The 22,338-nt window shown below is 46.7% G+C and overlaps 1 protein-coding gene across 6 annotated transcripts in view; it reads left to right on the forward strand.

The window, feature by feature from the left end:
• Positions 1-22,338, forward strand: part of C2CD5 (C2 calcium dependent domain containing 5) — a 915,439-nt gene that overhangs the window by 28,755 nt on the left and 864,346 nt on the right. For all 6 annotated transcript variants that reach the window (XM_086920391.1, XM_086920370.1, XM_086920386.1 and 3 more), the window contains exon 3: positions 15,649-15,735. In XM_086920391.1, the coding sequence (XP_086776517.1) occupies positions 15,649-15,735 (87 nt within the window). The remainder of the gene's footprint in view (positions 1-15,648; positions 15,736-22,338) is intronic.

Below are 22,338 nucleotides of genomic sequence, written 5' to 3' on the forward strand. Positions count from 1 at the left end.
TGTGCAACATTCCGCCCATCATCTTGTGTGTTTTGAGGTTAATAAACCATGGCAAGTCTAGTCTATTCCCTCCCCCCGCAAATTCTACGACCATCCGTACTGTACTAGTCAAAATAAACTATTGTGTGAGACCCCATAAATCTCAAAAAAGAACACCAATCAATATCAATATCATCATTCCAAGTCTCTCAACCATCAAAACAGTTACTCAGCCATTTCGGGACTCGAATCGGGGCTAGTCCTGTTCTTCCAGGGTGCCATCCGCCGCCTCGTCCAGCAGCGCTCTGTCCGGTGAAGATCGTTGTTCCTTGTGCCATTCTTTAAGGGCCTTCTGAAGCACTTTAGGGTCAGTGAAGATCATGGAACCCCCCTGACGATTGACACGCAGTTTTGCAGGATATAGCATTGCATAATCAGTCCCCATATCTCGAAGTTGCCGCTTCATTGGTATGAACTGTCGTCTTGCCTCCTGTACTCTGGCCGTAAAGTCCGGAAAAAATGAAATCCTGGACCCCTCATATTGTAGTGGTTGTTTTTCTCTGGCAAGTTTAAGCGCAGTGTCCCGGTCCCTGTAGTTTAATAGTTTCGCAATTATAGGGCGGGGAGGCGCCCCAGGCTTTCGGCCTTGGGCCCAGGGGTCTATGCGCCCTCTCGACCACGAACATTCTGGAGAAAGCCTTGTCGCCTAGTAAGGTTTGCAAACGTTTTTCAACGAACAGCTCAATTTTCCCGGTTTGGGTAGTCCAGTGATGCGGAGATTGCACCTCCGAGAGCAGGCCTCCAAGTCCTCTGTCTTGTCCTATAGAATCTGGAGTTCCCTTCCCAATTGTTTGTGCTCCGAGTCTAGGGTGGTGTGAGCTTCCTCCACCTGGGTCATCCTCCGTTTTGACATGTCGATGCGCTCCATATGTTTACAAAGCCTCTCGGCCATGCGGTCCATTCAATAGGTGAGCGCGTCCATCTTGGTTCCCAAGGATGCAATCCCTCCCTGTAAGCTCTTCTCCATGGCTATTAGTAGCCCGTGAAGGTCTTGCTGCTGACTCTCCCTGTTTGGATCCGAGTCGCTGTGCCCCATCTCCAGTGCAGTCTCGTTAGACTTGGGCCTCTTGGGGTCAAATGATAATTTCACTTGATTCTTGTCAACCCTCCCCATCTCGGCAGCGCAGGGTGTCTCTATGTAGTGTGCGATGCTGCCCAGCCCCGGAGGCAACCGCCGTCGTCTATGCTCCAGCGAGGGTGTGGTCGCCACTCTCACCACGGGGTCCGGCTCTCCGACTCAGTGGCGTCTATCCCTCAGGCGATACACCGCCTACTAACACTGCCACCAGGGCCCCGCTGTGCGTCCGCCGCTGTAATTCTGGGCCGTTCCCAACCTTACCGCAGGATATGCTGGGGTGTGCTCAGTCGGGAACCCAGTCAGTTAATCAGCGTTACTAGGCCCAGTTCTCTCCTAGAGCCGCGCGACCATCTCCCCTCGCTCTCCTGACGTCCGAGTCCCGTGAGTGCAGATCTCCGCAATAAGGCAGCCAGCCTCGAAACAAGTTCAGTATATGTGGGCAGAGGCACTCCGCACCGTGTGGAATGTCACCGCTTTATGTGCCCTCAGCAGTTTTACATACCCGATGGCATCTCCGCTGCTCGCCCCAGGTGATGCCACAGTCCATATACCTCGGTGGAGGCCCCCAGTCCTGATAGAGGCTCGGGCTCCGCAATGCGCGAGCGGCGCTATCCGCAATGCTAGGGTGTCCCCAAGGCACCACCCCTTGATCGCCGCTCCTCACCTCTGTTAGGCACAACCTCCTGCCCACCGACAAGAGGGGCAGACAGGGTCTCCCCTCACAGGCCCAGTTGGTGCAGGCTCTTCTCCGGGGCCCGGTCGCTGCCAGGCCGCAGCGTAGCGCCGTCCTCAGGGCTCCTCAGGCCGAGTCCGCCGCCTCTGAGCCCGCGCTCTGAGCGTTAAGCCACGCCAGGACCCAACTCCTAGGCCCTCGCCGGGGTAGCGCTACGCCACTTGCGGCAGGCCTCAGGCCCAGCAGCCGCGAACAGTCCCGCACCTCAGGCGGGGCACTCAGCGATATTCGGTGTTGTAGGGGGGGGGGCAGCTCTCTCCACGCCCCTCCCCGAGTAGCCGTCGAGCACTGAGGCAATCCAGCCTGTCGGGCCCGCAGCTGTAGGAACTCCCGGGGTCTCCGATGGCCTCCGCGGCCCAGCCTCACCCTCAGATCTCGGTGCTCGGGCCTCTCACTGCGGAGACAGCGCGAAGAAAGCAGGTGGGGGTCTCGCCCGTGCAGCTAATCGGCTCTGCAACAATCAGGGGGACCACTCCGCCGTCAGGGGCCCTTATTCTGTTGCACAGCACATAGGATAACTGTCGGATTATGTTGTGAGGCACAGGAGTTCTCGGCTCAAGCGGCCATCTCTGCTGCGAGCTAGCTCCGCCCCCCCCTTAAATATACAGTTAATAAACCTTCTTTGTCATGTGCTAGTTTACCTGCAGTAAAGAATTTTGAAAAATAAGTTGTCATGCAGTGCTGGATAGTGTATTAGCAGGTATGTAAAGAATTACTTTCTTGTGGATACTTGCTCCTTTAACTTTCTTGATGGAACCCCCTTCCCAGGTGGGTTGGACTCCGAGACATTTTGACAGCAACATGCCCACAATGTCAAAAGGCTTCCTATCTTATTAAAAACATAACAATGCAACTCCACCAGATGTATATTCAGTATAAAGGGCACCTACTGTTTTTATCATCAGTTCAATTTTTCTGCACCGTTTAGTTACAACACCTGCCCCATTGAAGTTTACTTTCAACAGTTGACAAGCTTGCTATGGGGTCTTTGTTTTGGGGCAATTATTCTCTCACATCTTGAGTCAATTGAGCCATGTTCCTAGTCCTATTGATCAATGTTAGGCATGGACACACTCTCCCAGGACTTGCGGTGTCTGAGCAAGTCTCACTACAACATCTCTTGTTTCTTGTGTGTGCCCACTCCCCTCCAGCCTTCCCCCCAAAAGAAATTCAGGGGATGGAGGCTAAGCTTTCGATTGCTTCCACGAAGAGCAAGTCTGGATACCAGTTGAGGGAGGGCTTGCACCTGCTCTCAAACTAGGAGTCGCAGTCCACCAAAGAATGATAAACGTAAGAGGGAACACAATAGAGTACCTTATGTGCATAGTTTTTGTCAGGGCCACACCTCAAGAGTATCTCGTGTCAGATACTCCTTTTTTTGAGCCTGCTTTGATTTCTTAAACCCAATCTATCTTGTTGTCTGCTAAGACTAAATCTGAAGCAAAGCTGCAGGAGTTTTTCCTGAGATTCCCAAGTTAAATACCAAGCAATGTATGGAGATAATATATGATTTTTTTGGGGCTTAGACCCTGTCCAATTCAAATGCTATATCGCCCTTATGAAAGGGATGAGGATGACGATAGTGAGGGTGGTCATTTGCTTCCTCCAGTCGATTCCAACAGCACATGATTGGCTAATATTCAAAATTCCAGTGGCATCTGAAATAGGATTTCTGCAGAAAGGTCCATTTCTGCATGTTAAGTGCAGTTTTTGGGAGTCAAGCGGGCAGCCGAATGTATGGCAATGGAAATCTAAAATTGTTCATCTTTACAGAGATCTTGATAGGTAAGCAATCTTCTGAGGATTTATGCACTTTAATGAGTTGCTTATGTACTAGGTTGTCTGGTCTTGGGGCAAGCCTCGGTAGAATTCTCTGTCTCTAGGGTTGGGGCTCAAAAGTAGATGTCGTCTTGAATTGCGGCAGGGGTTCATGGTGCAAAAGTTCACACAGAGTGTAGACTGTATGTTTCTCTTCTTGTCTCAGTCTCCCTCACCATTCCTATTTCCATACCTGGTAGATCTTTCAGATAGGAGTGGCGCTTTCAGGGCATGATAATCAGAATGTCATGACTTTGTGCTATGTTCTAGAGAACTACGGTTTTTAGCCATCCTGGAAGTTACTGGGGGCAATTTGTCTAATGTTCATTGTAATCTTGCTGTTGTCATAAAACCTTTAAAACAAAAAGTGGCTTAGGGCCAAAAATAGCAGATGTGACTTTAATGTTAATCTCTTTATGATTCTCAATTTCCTTTTTGGGTACATTCAGAAAAATAATCTTTGCTAAAACTGCAAAAATAAAATGTTTTGGGGAAATAAGTTGCAATAAGAAAAAAGTTGGGAGTTAAATTTTTAAATTAAAAGTCTACACTGCTCTCAATACTTAAGGTACGATCATTGGATAACTGGAAAAGAGGATGGCCATCACAAATCATTTTGCTGCTTTAAAGTTTCTGACATCAGTTTCTACATTTGATTATACTTATCGTGGTTCTTCAATGGCCGCTGTGTTGGTGAAAGATTTTAGGATTAGATGGTCTCATAAAAACATGTGATGGGTTTGCAGTGATTGTGGGGTAAAACTTTGCCATGGTCCTGTAAAGCTACCAAAAAATAAAATGTGGTATAAAAATAAATAGATAACATGGGGTTGAGGTATTACAGTATAAAGAATCTCTGAGATATTTAGATGTCCATTGATTAGCCAACGATTTCTACATGTCTTGTTCTTAGTTACAATAGATTCAGAAGAGAGGTAAGCTTTTGGAAGACATAACAGAATTTTAAGATTTCTGACCGAGATTAAAATAGTAAATGGTGAACCAGAGAGTGCAGACTTGGATATGGCAACTTTCCCTAGTTCCAGTTCAGTCAGCTTGAAATTTGTTGTAAGAAATTTCATGATTTAAGCTCCTCCATGTGAGAGTATGCCCTAGTGAAAGGCTTCATTTTTTGTGACATTCAAGATAGCTGATTTTCTTGCTTCGAAGTATGTTTTTTAGGTCTCGGCTAGTGTAGGCTGCGCACATGCGCAGTCTCACTGGCAAGATTTTATGTTCTTAGTAGTGAGGCTTATACCTGCCCCTCTTCTCTATTGGCTGGCTTCCTAAACGGCGGCCAGCCATTGGAGAAGAGGTTTGTCTTTCAATTTAAGCCCCGTCTTTTTCGGATTGGGAGGGCGTGTATTTTCAGTTCTTTCTCTCTGTGACGTCCTCAGCCCAAAACACGCCCCCCCGTCTGAAAAGGACGGGGCTTCTTTGTACTGTATTTCGGAGCGCGGTGCCCGCTTCAGGCACTCTGCGCTCTGTTTCTTTACTTATTTGCCTGCGTTTTTGTACTGTATTTCGGAGCGCGGCTCCCTCTTCAGGCACACTGCGCTCCGTTTCTTTACTTATTTGCCTGCTTTTTTGTACTGTATTTTGGAGCGCGGGGCCCGCATCAGGCTTACCGCGTGCCGTTTCTTCACTTACTTGCCTGGAGGACTGTGGCTGCACGGTGGGGGAGGGGGGGAGTGTCGCGTAGCTCCCTCCGTGACTGTATTCTGTGAGTTGGAAGGGCTCTTTGCCTCGGGCCGTGCAGTTTGCACGCTCAGATGTTGTCCTTTCCAATGCTTGCAAAGTAAGCAATAGTCACATTTAAACAGCAGCCGCTTTAGTTTAGGATAAGTAAACCCAGCATGATGTGTGTTTGCACTGGGTTCTCCTCTCCAGACTTCGTGTCTTTCCATGACCCGACTCTGCGCAATAGTAACTTTTTGTGGAAACACTGCGAGACGTGGCAGCACTTCAGTCACCTAATGTTCGATATTGTCATTAGCTGCATCCGTGACTCTAACCCTGGAGGGTTCTGCTGGTAGTTTTCTCTGTTTTCTTTTCTCCCTTTCTTCCGCACATTCCTGTGATGTGGAGCTCTCTTTACAGGCGTGAGCGATTGAGCGAGAGGAGGGGAACGGCAGTGGAGGAGAGCGTGAGCTGGTTATCCAGAAACAGAGTTGCCTCTGGCAGAGTAAAATAAGATTGCAGCTTTCACCGGTAGACTGTGAGAGCCAAAGAGCAATGTAATTGACGTGCTCCTCCGTTTGCAATATTAAGCTAGTACCGGATAATTCAAGGCTGCCAACCTGCGCACAAATTGTTGAATCTTTTGGCTGAAGAAGGACAAAATTGTGAGCAGTGGGCAATAAGTGACGTCATTTTCTGAGCGACCTGCGTTCCAGACACTTTAGCGAGGCGCAATTCGTCTGCTCTCTTAATTCATACAGGCAGCAGTGGTTTGGCAGCTGTTCAAACAGGAAAGGAAGTCTGAAGGGTCACGGAGCCATTTCATCAGGCAGGGCGCGGGCGAGAATGTGGATTCCGACTGTCTAGCAGAGAATAACTTCTTTTAACTTCTCATACCTTGTTTTTTCCACGGCATTTGCTACCACGGCTGTGTAGTTTTGAAACGGCTGTAAATAATAGCTGTAATTTTGAACTTGTTTAAGGGTGCACAATGTATCGACAAAGGAATAGTCAAAGGCTGAACTCTTCGTTCTGGTATTCAGACTCGTGACCTGCAAGTCACCCCAGATTTCAGCAGCGAGCGCTTAACTCTCCGATCACCCTTCTGGGTAATAAGGAAAGCAGATTTCGTGACCCAAATTACGAACGAAAAATCCCTTTGCATGAATATCATTTGCAATCTAATATGTAATATGGCAAACAATCTGATGTTCGACCGTGCTGTGGGGCCCAGATGACGTTAATAACCACATCTGCTCCTCATGAACCTTAAAAATACATGAATCTCCTGCACAAATAAAACAAGCATTCGCAATGCAATAGGTCTTGCATTACTGAAAGTTTGAGCTATTGGCGTTGCAAAAATAATGCAACGTCAATAGCTCAAACTTTCAGTAATGGAAGACCTATTGCATTGTGAATGCTTTTTTTTGTGTGCAAAATTTGTTTCCATCTCAGCAGGTCCAACTGCAACCTTACTAATAATGGTTTGGACCCCACTTATTGGAGAACACGTGGCCTTACGCCAGAGCTGCCGACTTTGGAGCTTGGGAACCAGGTTCGAGCCGCAGCGATGGCTCAGCATCCTGCAAATCACATAATCTCCATGAAATTAATGTGTCCTTGTGTAATGTAACTGGTGCTCATACAAAGCGCTCTAATACCTTCAAGTCGAATTTGTGCTATATAAATCTGTAAAAGAATAAGTGTTCTGAGTGTGGCCTAGCATGGGACGCAGGAGTTGGATGGTGTCTTCCCTCTGATACTTTTGTTGTAGATTTCTAATTCTAATGGTATTAGCTAACTGCGAGGTAAACAAACTGGGTTACCGATTTAGTCTAAATTTCTCCAGAGCCTAGCTCAAAGTCTGCAATCAAGAGTGTGAGTTATTGTTATTGAAGATTATCTTGATCAGTGCTGCAAGGCTTTACTTAACTAGTCCTCTCCAGTTTCATTTTTATGGCTTAATCTCAGCAATGATCACTGTCTTGTGCTTTATTGCACTACTACCACTCATTAGACTCCAGCCTGAACATGACAACAGTCCCTATCCTGTCACACAAAAGTTATCACTGCTGCAACTTTTGAAGAAAAAAAGCATTGAAAATGCAATATGCTATTTGCTTTGCTAATGGTATTGTACAGCAAAGCAAATGGCTTTTTCGCCAGCGGGAAGTTCGGCTCTAAAAAAGAAATGCTTACATATAAGTAGATGCACACATATCCATGTTATGTACATGGGACTTTAAAAAAAACACTAATAAAAGCAAAACTAACAAGCATTTACAATGCAACGGTCTCGCCTTTGCAAAAGTTAGAGCTATTGTCATTGTAAATGACTAAATTTTTATTTGTGTGTTGGTTTTGAAAACAGATAAATAAATGGCATTGTCATTTACAATGTCAATAGCTTAATCTCTCGCAAATGCGAGACCTATTGGATTTGCAATGCAATAGGTCGCGTATTTACAGAGGAGAAAGAAAAACAGGAAGAGAGACAGAAGAGGGTGATAGAAGAAAGTGTTAAATATACATAGACATGATAAAAAGAGGGAGCGAAAGATGGAAAAAGAATTATAAAAATGATGGGATGTGAAGAAATAAGGAGAGAAAGAAATAAGTAAAGGATGGCATACAGAAAAGAGCACACAAGGTGAGAACAAAATATGTTGGAGAGAGGAGTGAACAAGGGTAAGAACAGTAAGGCAAAAAACTAAATTGCATGTGAAAGAAAGCGGGGCTATAGGAACAATCGAATATCGAGACCATACATAAAGTGTAAGAGAGGGAAAAAGGAGAGAGAAAAAGCCAGGAAGGAAAGGGCGCAGAAAAGAAAAAATACTGAGCTACATGTAAGAATGTTGAGTGAAAAGTGAAAAATGATGAAAATGGCAGCTTAGAGGAAGAGGGACAGAAAGTGAAGAGAAAATGAAAGAGGAAAAGGAGTAGTGCAAGTGAGAAGCAGTAATAAAAACAGAATGTAAAGGAGAGGGACAAAATGAAGGAACACAGTAATATGGAAACAGTTTTAGCAAGGCAGACATGAAAGAGAAGGAAAGCAAAAGTGAGAAAAGGAGGCACAAACAATAAGAAAAGAGACTCGGAACAGAGACCCGGTCAGATGTAGAGAGAAAGAGAATTAAGAGGGGAAAGTGCTAGAGAAGGGAGAACGAGAAGAAAGAGAGAATGTCAATGAGATATAGTTTGCCCAGATGGTAAAAAAAAGCGACATCCTTTTTGTCAAGAGGCATTGCAAACTACATATCTGGATCTATAATGGGTCAATAAATTTAAATGCAAAAAGTAAGCATCTTAAAACTAGGTCAGTTTTATACTAGAGAGGAATGCCAAAAGTACAGTGAAACCAAGCATTTTGTAGCAACTATGCTTGAGGTAGATCCAGTTGCTTCTGGGTATTCTTTAAGATCTTACACTATGGTTATTACATTAGTATTGTTGGCCAGATTTGCTATAAAGGAACAATCTTGTAATCTAGTATGTGTAATGTTATGTTATATGTTATGTTATATGTTATAAATTTTGTAGAGCGCTCAGCTGCCACAGCAAAGTGGCGTCCCGGGGCTATGTTGGAGAATAACACAACCAGAAGAAAGACCAGATAGAGCGAGGGGACAGATTTAAAGTAGTGGAAACAAAAAGGTCTTGATAGCTCTTCTAAAAGACAGCAGATCCGGTAGGGCACGAATGTCAACGGGTAGAGTGTTCCAGAGACTCGCTGCCAGGACACCGAAGGAGCGTCCACCAATTCTGGTTTTCCTGAAACGAGGGACGCAGGCCAGAAATTGACCCGTTGAACGTAACACTCTGGAAGGAATATAGTAGGAGATTGTCTGTGCGAGAATGGGTAATGGGTAATCTCCTTGGGCGGTAACATTACCTCACTTGTAAAGTCTAGGGTCTGTGATTCTCTTTTGAAGGTAAATATTATCACTCACACAACACAACACAATATTCACAGTTTACATTTCCACCTCAGCACGACATCCACATTGTTTCCTGTAAACCTTGCCCCACAACAAATGGACTCATTAGACACTTTCCCTGACATCATCACACAAGACACCAAAGCCTAAGAGTTGGTACCTCAACAGCATGTGCTCTCATCAACACTTATTAGAATAATTCTCTATAAGACTAGCAATGGATAACATTGTACCTTTGTAGAAGGAAACAAATGACAGGGTCTACATCTATACTCAAAGGAGGCAGGCTAAATGACGATGGATGAGGTGAGAGGAAGTTCTGTGTGAATGGAGGGGGAACAGAGAGAGTGTGTCTGCATCCCACAATTATATAACCCTATTCCTACCCAGAACTTCCTCTTCCTCATCGATCCCTCCATCTCTTCCCACCTCTCCACCCTTCTAATGTCAGCCTTCCCTCCTATCCTCAGCCTAATAGCCCTTTCTCACACATTCCCTCAGAAAGTCATTCCCCTTAATCTGTTGGTCCTCCTCTCTTCCCCTACCTATCCATGTTCTTTCAGCACTTCCCAAGAGAAACCAAGTGAGACTCAGGGAGATGGAAAGAGACAGAGAAACCAAGACAAAAAGGTATTTACGTTCCTGTTTTAAAGAAGTGCCAGCGTAAAAAGATGCACAAACCCCTTGATACACTGAAAAACGTGCAGTTGGAGTGATAGAGGCGATCGCCCGGCATTTAACAAATAAGCCTAAAGAAAAACAAACACTTTTGGATTTAGCGTGTGGCATTGAAACTATGGCTGTTGTAGGCACACTAGTACAAAACCATGTTTAAAGTAATAAAGGTTTAAAAAAACAATGATCAAAATATTTAAGAGGTTCAATTGAACATACTAGAAACGTTTTCCTTGAATTAGTTAAAAGCCTTTACAGAACACAAACTGCAACACATGCAATCATGATTTTCTATTACACAGAAATAAAAAAGTTAATCACTGATACTTGTGACACCAGATAATTCACTCAACTGCCAAGCATTCATAGGAAGCATTACATATCTATTGTGAACGGTTGATTTTATCCGTTCAATTCAGCAAAGTCCAATCCTCTCATCAAACCGTTACGTAGCAAAGCTAAAACTTGAGCAAAATATTCAATTTTATATTAAAAAATTAAGGCCACAAATACCTCCTAAAATGAAAATAATACAATTAAATTGAAGCGTGCTTCATTTTAACTTTCTGTGAAACAGTGAAGGTATTGGATCCTACATCTGACCAGCCCGGATCTCGACAATAGGGAAAAACAGAAGAAGGTGGCTGGACAGGATGATTCACAAAACAATTCTCTAGACACACAGTCAATATGTACCGTGTGACCGCTGGATTTAAATTCCCAAAAATTTATTTTCTTTTTCACATAATTTCCAAATGATTTTTTAGAAAAACAGGCACAAACAGAAATACTGTCAGATCAAAAGGTTCATATGTACAGTATCTACAAACATACACATTTACAAATTTACAATGACGAATCAAGCAAAGCAAATATTGACACACCAAAAAACGCTAGAATATATAATGATCCAATTGAATTGCAATTATATACAGTGCAAAGTTAGTACATGAACAATGGGAGAAATCCAGTCCTTAGAACTAAGAAACCAAGAGACAGGCGGGATTGAGATCGAGAAAATGGGCCTGCCTGTCTGCAAAAACCTGTGGTGTAGTATTTTTATAGGGTTGCAATGCTAGGGTCCAGAGTGGTGATATAATTTACATCCTAGCGACACCCTTTAATATTGCCACAGGGTGGTAGTGTCGACGCGTTTCGAACCTGGATGTTGTAGGTTCTCTTCAGGACGGGGACTGGGGGAGTGATTCTGCACGGGGGCACAGAGGTTGCCGTATTGTGGGTATATCGTGGTTCACAGTCAAACCTGCCAATTATGCAGAGAAGGACTGGAGACAAGATATCTGCCTCACGGAGAACACTCGAGTATCTAGACAAATCACATTGTTGGTACGCGGAATCGTGGGCTGAATGCGAGAAACGGAGAGTGGAGCGCCTTAGTCACTGAACCCAATTCAGGCCGGCAGGCGGAGTCGGTTTAATCGCGACCCGTCGTGTGAAGGAATAAATCCAACGTTTCACTTCAGTCACTAGTCCATGAGTCAGTCCCTCTCTCCGAGCGGCGTGTAGTCTGTACTTTCAACATGTAATTACACATGTATATCTGAGCGACAACTGACCTTAGGGTGAATTTTCTTGGGCAGTCTATTTATTGCTCTGTGTACTTTTTTCAAAAACATTTACAATTTCTTCTCTAAGATTTCACTACGGTTTACAATTAACTGTTTCTTAGGATTCTTCTTAAAATGTTCTCAAAGACTCTGCCCCATGTTCTTAATGGAAAAAAGAAAGGTAGTCACGGCACTGCCCAAGGTCAGCCAAAGATGTGCAAATGCACATTCCTGCATAACAAAGGCCGGCCGGCCAAACTGCTCTGCGGAAACCACCTCCAGACAGTGACTGTCACAGACTGGGGGATGGGTGCAGATGCAGCAGAATACACACACCTTGGCTCAGGGAGCAGACAGAGCGCCAGCATACAGCAGGTTTGCCAGATCTGAACCTTCAGCAGCAGCAGACAATGCGGTTGAGCACTTAAGACTGCTTTTCACACTCCCAATAAAAACAACAAGCCGAGGTGCCGTGACAGCGGGAGGGGGGCGGGAACGTGCACACGGACAGAGGGAGGGGGGTGCAGGAACGGGCACACGAACAGCGGGAGGGGTCGGGAACGTGCACACGGACAGCAAGAGGGAGGCGGGAACGGGCACACGGACAGCGGGAGGGGGGCGGGAACGGGCACTCGAACAGTGGGAGGGGGGCGGGAACGGGCACACGGACAGCGGGAGGGGGGCGGGAACGGGCACACGGACAGCGGGAGGGGGCCGGGAACTGGCACACGCTGGTTCAAGACGGCACGGCGGAGCTTCTCAAGTAAGCTACTGCCCGGCTGCCATCTTCGGACAAATGACCAAAACAAACCTTCAAAAAAAAAAAACAACCACCGCCCACCGCCGCAATGACATTTTAAAAGGGGCGGAGAGGGAAAAAATGTACGGAACGCCCACGAATCGCCTCGGACAATGACGGACGCCTCTCTCTTCCAATGGCTAGCCTCCATTTATGGAGCTAGCCAATGGAACAGAGAGGCGGGACAAAGCCCCAGACTGCTTCTCAAAAGTTTTCGCCTGCGCGAACGCTGCTGCGCAGCGGACGCCAGGCGAAACCTAAAAATCCACCTAATTACAAACAAAATTGCTTAAACTTTACTAAAGACGAGACCTATTGCATTTTCAATGCATGTGTGTGTGTGTGGCTCTCTGTGTGTGTGTGTGTGTGGGTGTGTGTGTGTGGCTCTCTGTGTGTGTGGCTCTCTGTGTGTGTGGCTCTCTGTGTGTGTGGCTCTCTGTGTGTGTGGCTTTCTGTGGGTGTGGCTCTCTGTGTGTGTGTGTGTGTGGCTCTGTGTGTGCGTGTGTGTGGCTCTGTGTGTGTGGCTCTGTGTGTGTGGCTGTGTGTATGTGGCTATGTGTGTGTGGCTGTGTGTGTGGCTCTGTTTGTGTGTGTTTGTGTGTGTGTGTGTGTGTGTGTGTGGGGCTCTGTGTGTGTGGGGCTCTGTGTGTGTGGCTCAGTTTGCGTGGGCAATTATTTTAGTTTTCTTAGCCGTAGTATGCAAATACGAATCAGGTGCAAAATCTCAGTTTTTGCATTATCCGCTTTCTACCTGCAGCGGACTGGAAAATGAATGAATTGTATGTTGCATTTTTGCAGTGATCCATTGTGGAGAAGTGTGGCTCAATGATTAGAGCGGCAGACCCTGATGCAGAGGTCTAGCCCGGGACCAGGGTTCAATTCCCCGCCTCGGCGGGTCTTGGGCTCAAAAATTCCACGGACCTGATAATTCTCGCCTCAGTGCCTATTCCAATCATGGAGTCCCACTCTGCAACTCTGGGCAATAGCTTGCTTAATCTCCACAACGGCCCCCACAACGCTAAGGATGCCTGGCCTCCACCTTGGAGTGCCCAGGAGTGGACACCTCACAGGGAAAGCCAGGATGGGTTCCACAGCGGTATTCGTACAAGCGCCTTGAGACCCTTGCGGGTGAGTAGTGCGCTATACAAGTATCAATTTACAATTTACATTGACTGCCACAAAATTACTGCCGAGGCATGCCAACTTGCAGATACATTTCACAATGGGGGTAGGATCTTATAGGAGATGTCTATAAAGGGACAAAATCATAAGCCAATTGCATTTACGAGGCATGAGGGCACAAGGTCATGAAGAGTGGTCGGGGCTTTGGGCTGAGATCTGACCCTCAACATCCCTCCCCCCAAAACAAAAGCTTATGGAGATACCACTAATGCCCTGGGGAGTATGTATAAAAAATACTCATGAAACGCAGCAGCGCCCACCCTCCAATAATGAGCTGGAAACCCACATACAACAACCCCCACCTGCAGTGTGAGAGACAGCAGTGTGTATAAGAGACAGCAGTGTGAGAGACAGCATTGTGTGTAAGAAAGACAGCGGTGTGTGAGAAACAGCAGTGTGTGTGAGAGAGACAGCAGTGTTAGAGACAGGTAATGTGTGTTCTAGGCAGGCAGCAGTGTGAGAGAGACAGCAGTGTGAGAGAGACAGCAGTGTAAGAGACATTTTATTCATGTTTTGGTTTTTGAAACATAAATAAAACACATTGTTATTTGCAATGTCAATAGCTCAAACTCACGTAAATACGCGACCTATTGCATTGCAAATACAATAGGTCTCGCATTTGCATGATTAATATATTGGCATTGTAAATAACAATGCCATTTATTTATCTGTTTTCAAAACCAACACATAAATAAAAATGTTGTCATTAACAATGCCAATAGCTCTAACTTTTGCAAAGGCGAGACCGTTGCATTGTAAATGCTTTGTTGAAACTGTGGCACCAGCAATGAGGGCTGGACTTAAGAAAGTATTCAACACAAATGGATTACAGAGGAAGCAGTTTGAAAATTCTGGAGTAAAATGGAGATTGCTCAAATATGGTCTGCTCTCTCTGTGGTGCTCAGTAATGTCATAGACCCATCTGGAACAACAAAGTGAGCAATTCCAGCTGGTTCAGTGTGCTTCTTGGGTGTGGCCCATAATGAAGAGAGCTACCTTGCTGTTTGCCACTGGTGGAAAAGATGGGACTGTTATACAGTTCCTGTAAATTTAGTGTAATAGGTCAATTAAACTTCATAATACAAGCTGAGTCTTTCAAATGTAATCAGTAAATGTTGGATTGTTTGGCTAGCTCACAGTACCACATCTAAACCCCTAATCTTACAGAGGTATAGATGTCTATAACCTTGAGCATTCCGATTTCCAAGGAAATTGCAGAAACAGATCTAACCCTTTCACTTGTCACTTTTGCATGCCCAAGGTGTCACAAAGAAAAGGTAAAATAATGCATTTTCAAATGTTGTTGAAAAGCCCTAATCTGTGTAAATAAAACATGAAGTACGATTATTAGACTGATCAAACACATCATTGTTATAAGCAATATTAGAATGGTGAAAAACACAAACAATTCAACAATGTTAATTGTTCATAATATTACTAAGGTAAATCCTATCACTAATATTTCTATGCTAAAGAAAGCATATCATGAGTACTCTTCTGCCAGTATTGTTGAATTGACCTAATCTCATATCTGGAAGTGTGCGAAGAAGCCGGTCTCTGACATGAAAAGCTTGTCAGAAAGCGAGTTTTGGGCCCTAGCAAGGCCTACTTCCCCCTGCGGCCTCAGGTTAGGGCCCCCCTGTTAATCCCTGCACCGGGTGCCTGCCACGCAGTGCAGGGATCAACAGAATCTCCCAGTTCTCTATGAGAGCTTGTGCTAATTCTGGTTTACAGCCGCAACATAAGCTCCCAATGAGAAATGGGAGTATGCAACCCCACAATGTGCGGTCGCATTGTAATTGCAGTGTCGGGACTGCCGACCAGAGGTCAGTCATTCCCAAAACAGGGATGGTGTCGGTAGGAGGCAACTCTGACTGATATCGTAATCGGGCACATAGTGTCAGCCTGGAATTATGACCTCCAGATTGTATTACTGTGTAAACTTAGTGTTAACATAATGCCATGTCATGTGAGGTTGATATAATTACTGTGCTTTGCATAAACATTGCTTCCCTGGTTTGAAGTGAAATAGAAGCTATAGAGTATTCATCATCAGTTATTTATGAATGCACCTCATGCATTTTGTATTATCTTAATTTTTGTTTTCTTCTGAATATAACTTTTGTTTTTAGGTTAAATTTGCTAATACCACATTTAAGACTGATGTATATCCGAAATCCCTTAACCCCCAGTGGAACTCTGAATGGTTTAAATTTGAGGTAAGATATATGTATCTATTTTTTTCTTAAATATTTTAAAACCATCGGATTCAGCCAAACTTTGGTGTGTATATATGTGTATATCAAATATGCAAAAGAGGTTGAGACTAAATCCTACCGCATGCAACCCTAGTGTGAGAGAAGTTATTTGAAACTTATGAGTTTCACAGAACCAAAAGTTCAACCTCTTTCAATGGAAAAATTTCCAACTTAAATCCGTTAGTATGGTTCAGCACCCTTCTTTCGGAAGTCGTATTGTTTCTTGCTCATAATCATTCGACATAGAATTCATAAATCACATTTGCAATGTAAAAACATTCATATTCTTCCATGCATGTATTTTGAAGAAAATTCTTTATTCTTTTTTTCTTTTTCAAACGCTTCTTCTTCTAAGATCAAAAGCCACAGTAGCCAACACATTTCGTCCTGAGGGACTTGTTCAGGGATTCTTTTAAAACTGTTCTTATTGAAGATAATGGATTCTGACTTTATTTGATCCCCTATGGTTCATATGATTTCTCACAGGGGACCACTTTATATTTGGCACAGAAGGTTTTGCCACAGCTCACTAGTTTGTTTCTTATGACATTTTAGAAGTACATGTTTTCCAGGACATGGATTCCGGCTACGGTATAAGGCAAGGTGACCTTTGGAAGTGGTCCCCTATGAAAATCATATGGACCACAGGATTTGAGAAATAAGCCTCTCTTTCAGGAAAATTGATTTAAAAAAGTCTGAACCCATTATCTTTAATAGGAGCAGTTTTAAAAGTAGCCCTGAAGAAGTCCCTCGGGACAAAACCTGTTGGCTACTGTGGCTTTCAATCTTAGAAGAAGAGTTTGAATAAGAATAAAGAATTTTCTTCAAAATACCAGCATAGAAGAATATGATTTGTTTACATTGAACATGTGATGTTATGAATTCTGTGTCGAATAATTATGAGCAAGAAACAATACGGTTTTCCAAAAGAAGGATGCTGAACCATATTAACTGATATGTATATGTACAATTTACAGACATCTATGAACAGGATTCATATTTTGATCAAATACGCTGAAATTGACCGCAACGTTTTATTGATTGAAATTGACCGCATTAACGGATTATTAGATGCTACAGGTGAAACTGACCTTGTTACTAAAAGCAAAAAAGAAATCGATGCGCACATTAAAAAACACGAAGACGTCATTAAGGAACGTAAAATATACAAGTTTGCCCATGATCAACATGAATATGCTACCTGCAGAATATTTACATTTGCTCATAAGTACGACAATACAAACGTCAGGCTCTGACTGGGAGCAAATCACAGAGTAAACAAGTTACCAGTGGAACTGAGGAGACATTGTTATAAGGCGACTCTGACTCTACCTCATCAAACAGCGATGTAGAGGATAATAGACCTTGAACTTCAGCCATGAATCAACCTGGCATGATGAACTTTTCCCTAGCTGAGGAGTTGAATTTTGTGAACGAGGACCGGCGATATACCTTGTGCCCCTGCAAGCTTCTACATGCGCAAGAAAATCAGCAAACAAACAAAGGAGTGAGAGGAGGGACAGAAACAGGCAAGCCTTTGTCAAGAGGCAATACAAGGAGGACTTGGAATAAATAACAAACAGCACGGAAAACACAGTGATTAACTTGACTGACATGGTGCTATCAAAAGCAGAGGAACAACTTCTCTCATTGGGATTGTCATTTTGTCCTAAAAATCGCTTCTCATAAAACCAAGCACGAATTGACATATTTAAATTAATTAGGAAAATTAAGCTCATCAAATATTTTCAACTAAATACGTTTTCAGGTAAAGCCACTGAAACAACATCTGAGGTTCTCCATACTGATGGTGCCATGCGGGTTAAAGATCGTTCTAACTTACAAATATTATATGATTTAGCCTATGAGAATGACTCAGTAGAAGCTCCTACTGTCAGCCAAGCTATCAATGTGAGTAAACCAGCTAAAAGTCCCTTTCGTCCAGGTTCCACCTTTCTACTCTTAATGCCTAAAGACGCAATCAATGTTTATAGTGAGAGGGTCATCACAGAGCTCAGAAGTCTTTATAGAACTGTAACCACATAGCAGAACACCGCCTGTGTGTCCCTGCCCCAGCTGCCGCTGCTGAGGAAGTTCGAGGCCCTCCTCCACCTGCAGGCTACCACCTGCGCCTTATCCCTGGTGGCCAGTGGTAGGCCGTAGGTTTGCTCATCTTCCATTGTATTGCCTGTATTTTCTTTCATTGCTCCCGTTGTAGTGACTGCATTTTCATTGTTGTGTCTGTGACTGCTGTTCTGTCTCCCCCGCTGCCTGTAGGTGGTCTGTGCCCGTTCTCTCCCTCTGTTCCCCTCGCTGCCCCCGTGTCTCTCTGCCCGGTTCCCCTACTGCTCCCCTCGCTGCCCTCGTGTCTCTCTGCCCGGTTTTTCCTTCTGCTCCCCTCGTGGCCCCCGTGTCTTTCTGCCAGTTTTTGCCTTCTGTTGCTTAGCTGCCGCTGCATTTCTGTAATCTTTCTGCCTTCTGTGCCACTCGTTGCCCCCGTTTTTTGTGACCTTTCTGCCCTTTTCTTGTGACCTTTGTACCTCTGTGCCACTCGTTTGCCCCCGTTTTTTGACCTTTCTGCCCTTTCTTGGGACCTCCCTGCCCTCTGTGCAATTCGTTTCCCCCCCGTTTTTTCTGACCTTTCTGCCCTTTCCTGTGACATTTGTGCCTCTGTGCCCCTCGTTTCCCCCTGTTTATTGTGACCTTTCTGCCCTTTCTTGGGACCTTTCTGCCCTTTGTGCCACTCGTTTCCCCCTATTTTTTCTGACCTTTCTGTCCTTTCTTGGGACCTTTTTGCCTCTGTGCCACTCGTTTCCCCCCGTTTTTTGTGACCTTTCTTGGGACCTTTCTGCCCTCTGTGCCACTAGTTTCTCCCCGTTTTTTGTGACCTTTTCTGCCCTTTCTTGGGACCTTTCAGCCTCTGTGCCACTCGTTTCCCCCCGTTTTCTGTGACCTTTCTGCCCTTTCTTGGGACCTTTCAGCCTCTGTGCCACTCGTTTCCCCCCGTTTTTTGTGACCTTTCTGCCCTTTCTTGTGACCTTTGTGCCTTTGTGCCACTCGTTTCCCCCCGTTTTTTCTGACCTTTCTGCCCTTTCTTGGGACCTTTGCGCCTCTGTCACACTCATTTCCCCCCGTATTTTGGGACCTTTCTTCCCTTTTTGGGACCTTTGTGCCTCTGAGCCACTCGTTTCCCCCCGTTTTTTCTGACCTTTCTGCCCTTTCTTGGGACCTTTGTGCCACTCGTTTCCCCCTGTATATTTGTGACCTTTTGACTTTTTTGTGACCTTTCTGCCTTCTGTGCCACTCGTTTCCCCCTCAATTGTTGTGCCCTTTTGCCTTCTATTTCCTTTGTCGCTCCTCGCCGCTGCATCCCCTGCACCCACCCCCCTGACTGCCCATTCGCTGTCCCCACCTCCCGCCTCCCAGCTGCTGCTCTCTCCCACTTCCCCATACAGGTCGGCCGCTGCACGGTGAGGATAGAGACCCTTGACCCTTCCAGGTAGGTCGCTCCCCCTCCTCACAGCACCGCCTGTGTGTCGCTGCCCCAGCTGCCGCTGCTGAGGAAGTTCGAGGCCCTCCTCCACCCGCAGGCTACCACCTGCGCCTCATCCCTGGTGGCCAGTGGTAGGCCGGAGGTTTGCTCATCCTTAATTGTATTGCCTGTATTTTCTTTCATTGCTCCAGTTGTAGTGACTGCATTTTCATTGTGTCTGTGACTGCTGTTGTCTCTCTCCCCCGCTGCCTGTACGTGGTCTTTGCCTGTTCTCTCCCTCTGTTTCCCTCGCTGCCCCCGTGTCTCTCTGCTCGGTTTCCCTTCTACTCCCCTCGCTTCCCCCGTGTCTCTCTGCCCGGTTTTTCCTTCTGCGCCCCTCGCGGCCCGTGTCTCTCTGCCCGTTTTCAATTCTGTTGCTTAGCTACCCCTGCATTTCTGTGACCTTTCTGCCTTCTGTGCCACTCGTTCCCCCCCCCCATTTTTTGTGACCTTTCTGCCCTTTTCCTGTGCTCTTTTACCTTCTGTGCCATTCGTTTCCCCCGTTTTCTGTGACCTTTTGCACTTTTGTGACCTTTCTACTCTCTGTGCCACTCGTTAACCCCTCAATTGTTGTACCCTTTGCCTTCTGTTTCCTTCGTCGCCCCTCACCGCCCCCGCCGCTGCGTCCCCTGCTGCTCCGCCCCCCTGACTGCCCATTCGCTGGCCCTGCCTCCCAGCTGCTCCTCACTTCCACCTCTCCATACATACCGGTCGCACCGCTGGCGCGCGGCAAGCCCGTCCGCCCGCGCCTGAACCGCGCCCAGCTCTAGCACCCCTGGCCCCCTCACCCGCCATGACGACCGCCGCCACTATGATGCCAGCACTCTGCACGCTCTCAACCCCGGACGGACCCACAACTGCTTCAAGGCCGCTCCTAAACACACACGGTCCCTTCACCTGCCGGAACTGCAGGTACACCAGCCACAGAGTTGACGAACCACCCGCCAAGAAAGACTCAACCACCTCCGATGCATACTACTGAACACCCGCTCTGCATGCAAACACGCCGTCGAGCTCTGGGTCCTGCTCAACACAACCTCCCCAGACGTCGCCTTCCTGACAGAGACCTGGTTGAACAACCCATCCGCACCGGACATCGCCATAGCCATCCAGACGGCTACAAGATCACCCGCAGAGATCACACCAACGGAGTCAGAGGAGGAATCGCCATCGTCCACAAGAACAGCATCAGGGTCTCGACTAGCACCGACGACGCGCTCAGCACCGCCGAACACATGCATTTCCAGATCCACACAGACCCCAACTCCACCCTCAGAAGCACCCTTGTCTACCGACCCCCCGGGCCCCGCCCCCAGTTCAGCGACTCCATCGCCGACTTCATCAGCACGCACGCCCTGACCTGACCTCCACCGACTACATCCTCCTCGGAGACCTGAACTTTCACCTTGAGAACAACAACGGCAACAACTCCACAACCCTGATCAATAACCTCGCCAACCTCGGACTGAGACAACTCGTCGCAACGCCCACCCACTCCGCCGGCCACACGCTCGACCCCGTCTTCTCCTCAAGCCTGCACGTCTCTGTCAGCCACACCACCGAACTCCTCTGGACCGACCACCGCTGCATCCACTTCACCTTCCAGAAACCCACCACACACCACAGATCCCCCGCCGTCGCTGAAGAAAAATCACCAAAGACCAACTACATGCAAACCTCACTCTCAGCCCACCCACCGAACCCTCCAACACCGACGTCGCTGTCCACATGCTCAGATGCTGGAACGAGGACTGCGCCAACACCCTCGCCCCGCTGAAGAAACCCCCCCCACAGAGACACCGGCAAGAGGGCCAGCTGGTTCACCGCTGAACTCCTAGATTCCAAGTAAGCCTGCCGGAAACTAGAGAAGAAATGGCACAATGAACAAACTCCAGACAGCACACAAGGACGCCGTCCACAACCACCACCTCATCAGGGCTGCCAAGAAGACCTCTTTCAAAGACGGCCTCGACAACAACGCACACGACAGCAGGGAGCTCTTCAACATCATGAAGGAACTCTCTAACCCAGCTCCAACACCAACAATATCCCGCAGTCGCAAGCCCTGTGCGACTCCCTCGCCACCTTCTTCCACCGCAAGATAGCAGACATCCTCGACAGTTTCAACACCCAGACAGCCCCAACAGACAGCAACACAATAGACTGTCCGCACAGATTCGACCATGTCCCCTTACTAGCCTGGACCAGCGTGAGCATCGATGACACCATCAAGACCATGAGTACAATCCACTCCGGCTCTCCGTCAGACCCATTCCTGCACCACGTCTTCAACAAAGCAAGCAGCTCCATCGCACCCCACCTACGCAACGTCATCGATCTCTCCCTTGAGACAGCGACCTTTCCAGAAAGCTGGAAACACGCTGAGATCAACGCCCTACTCAAAAAACCTAAGGCAGACCGAAGAGACCTCAAGAACTTTCGACCCATCTCTCTGCTCCCCTTCCCGGCCAAGTTCATTGAGAAAATTGTTAACAGACAGCTAACCCGATACCTCGAAGAGAACAGAATACTGGACCCTTCCCAGTCAGGGTTCCGCAGCAACCACAGCACCGAGACCTCCCTCATCGCCGCCACCGATGACATCAGGACCCTGCTAGAGACTGCAGCACTCATCCTCCTAGACCGCTCCTCCGCCTTCGACACCGTCTGCCACCGCACACTAAGCGCACGCCTCGACGCTGCAGGGATCCCAGACAAGGCTCTGGAATGTACCACCTCCTTCCTCTCTGGCAGAACCCAGAGTGTCCGCCTCCCCCCATTCCGTTCCGAAGCCTCCGAGATCATCAGCGGCGTACCCCAAGGATCCTCGCTCAGCCCGACACTGTTCAACATTTACATGGCCCGCTTGCACACGTCGTCCTACAGCGCGACCTCAATATAATCTCCTACACCCACGACACTCAACTGATCCTCTCCCTCACCAAGGACCCCATCACCGCCAAAGACAACCTCCATGAAGGAATGAAGGCTGTCGCCGACTGGATGAAGGTCAGCCGTCTGAAGCTGAGCTC

This window comes from Lissotriton vulgaris, chromosome 1_1 (assembly GCF_964263255.1).
Source record: "Lissotriton vulgaris chromosome 1_1, aLisVul1.2, whole genome shotgun sequence".
Taxonomy (NCBI): domain Eukaryota; kingdom Metazoa; phylum Chordata; class Amphibia; order Caudata; family Salamandridae; genus Lissotriton; species Lissotriton vulgaris.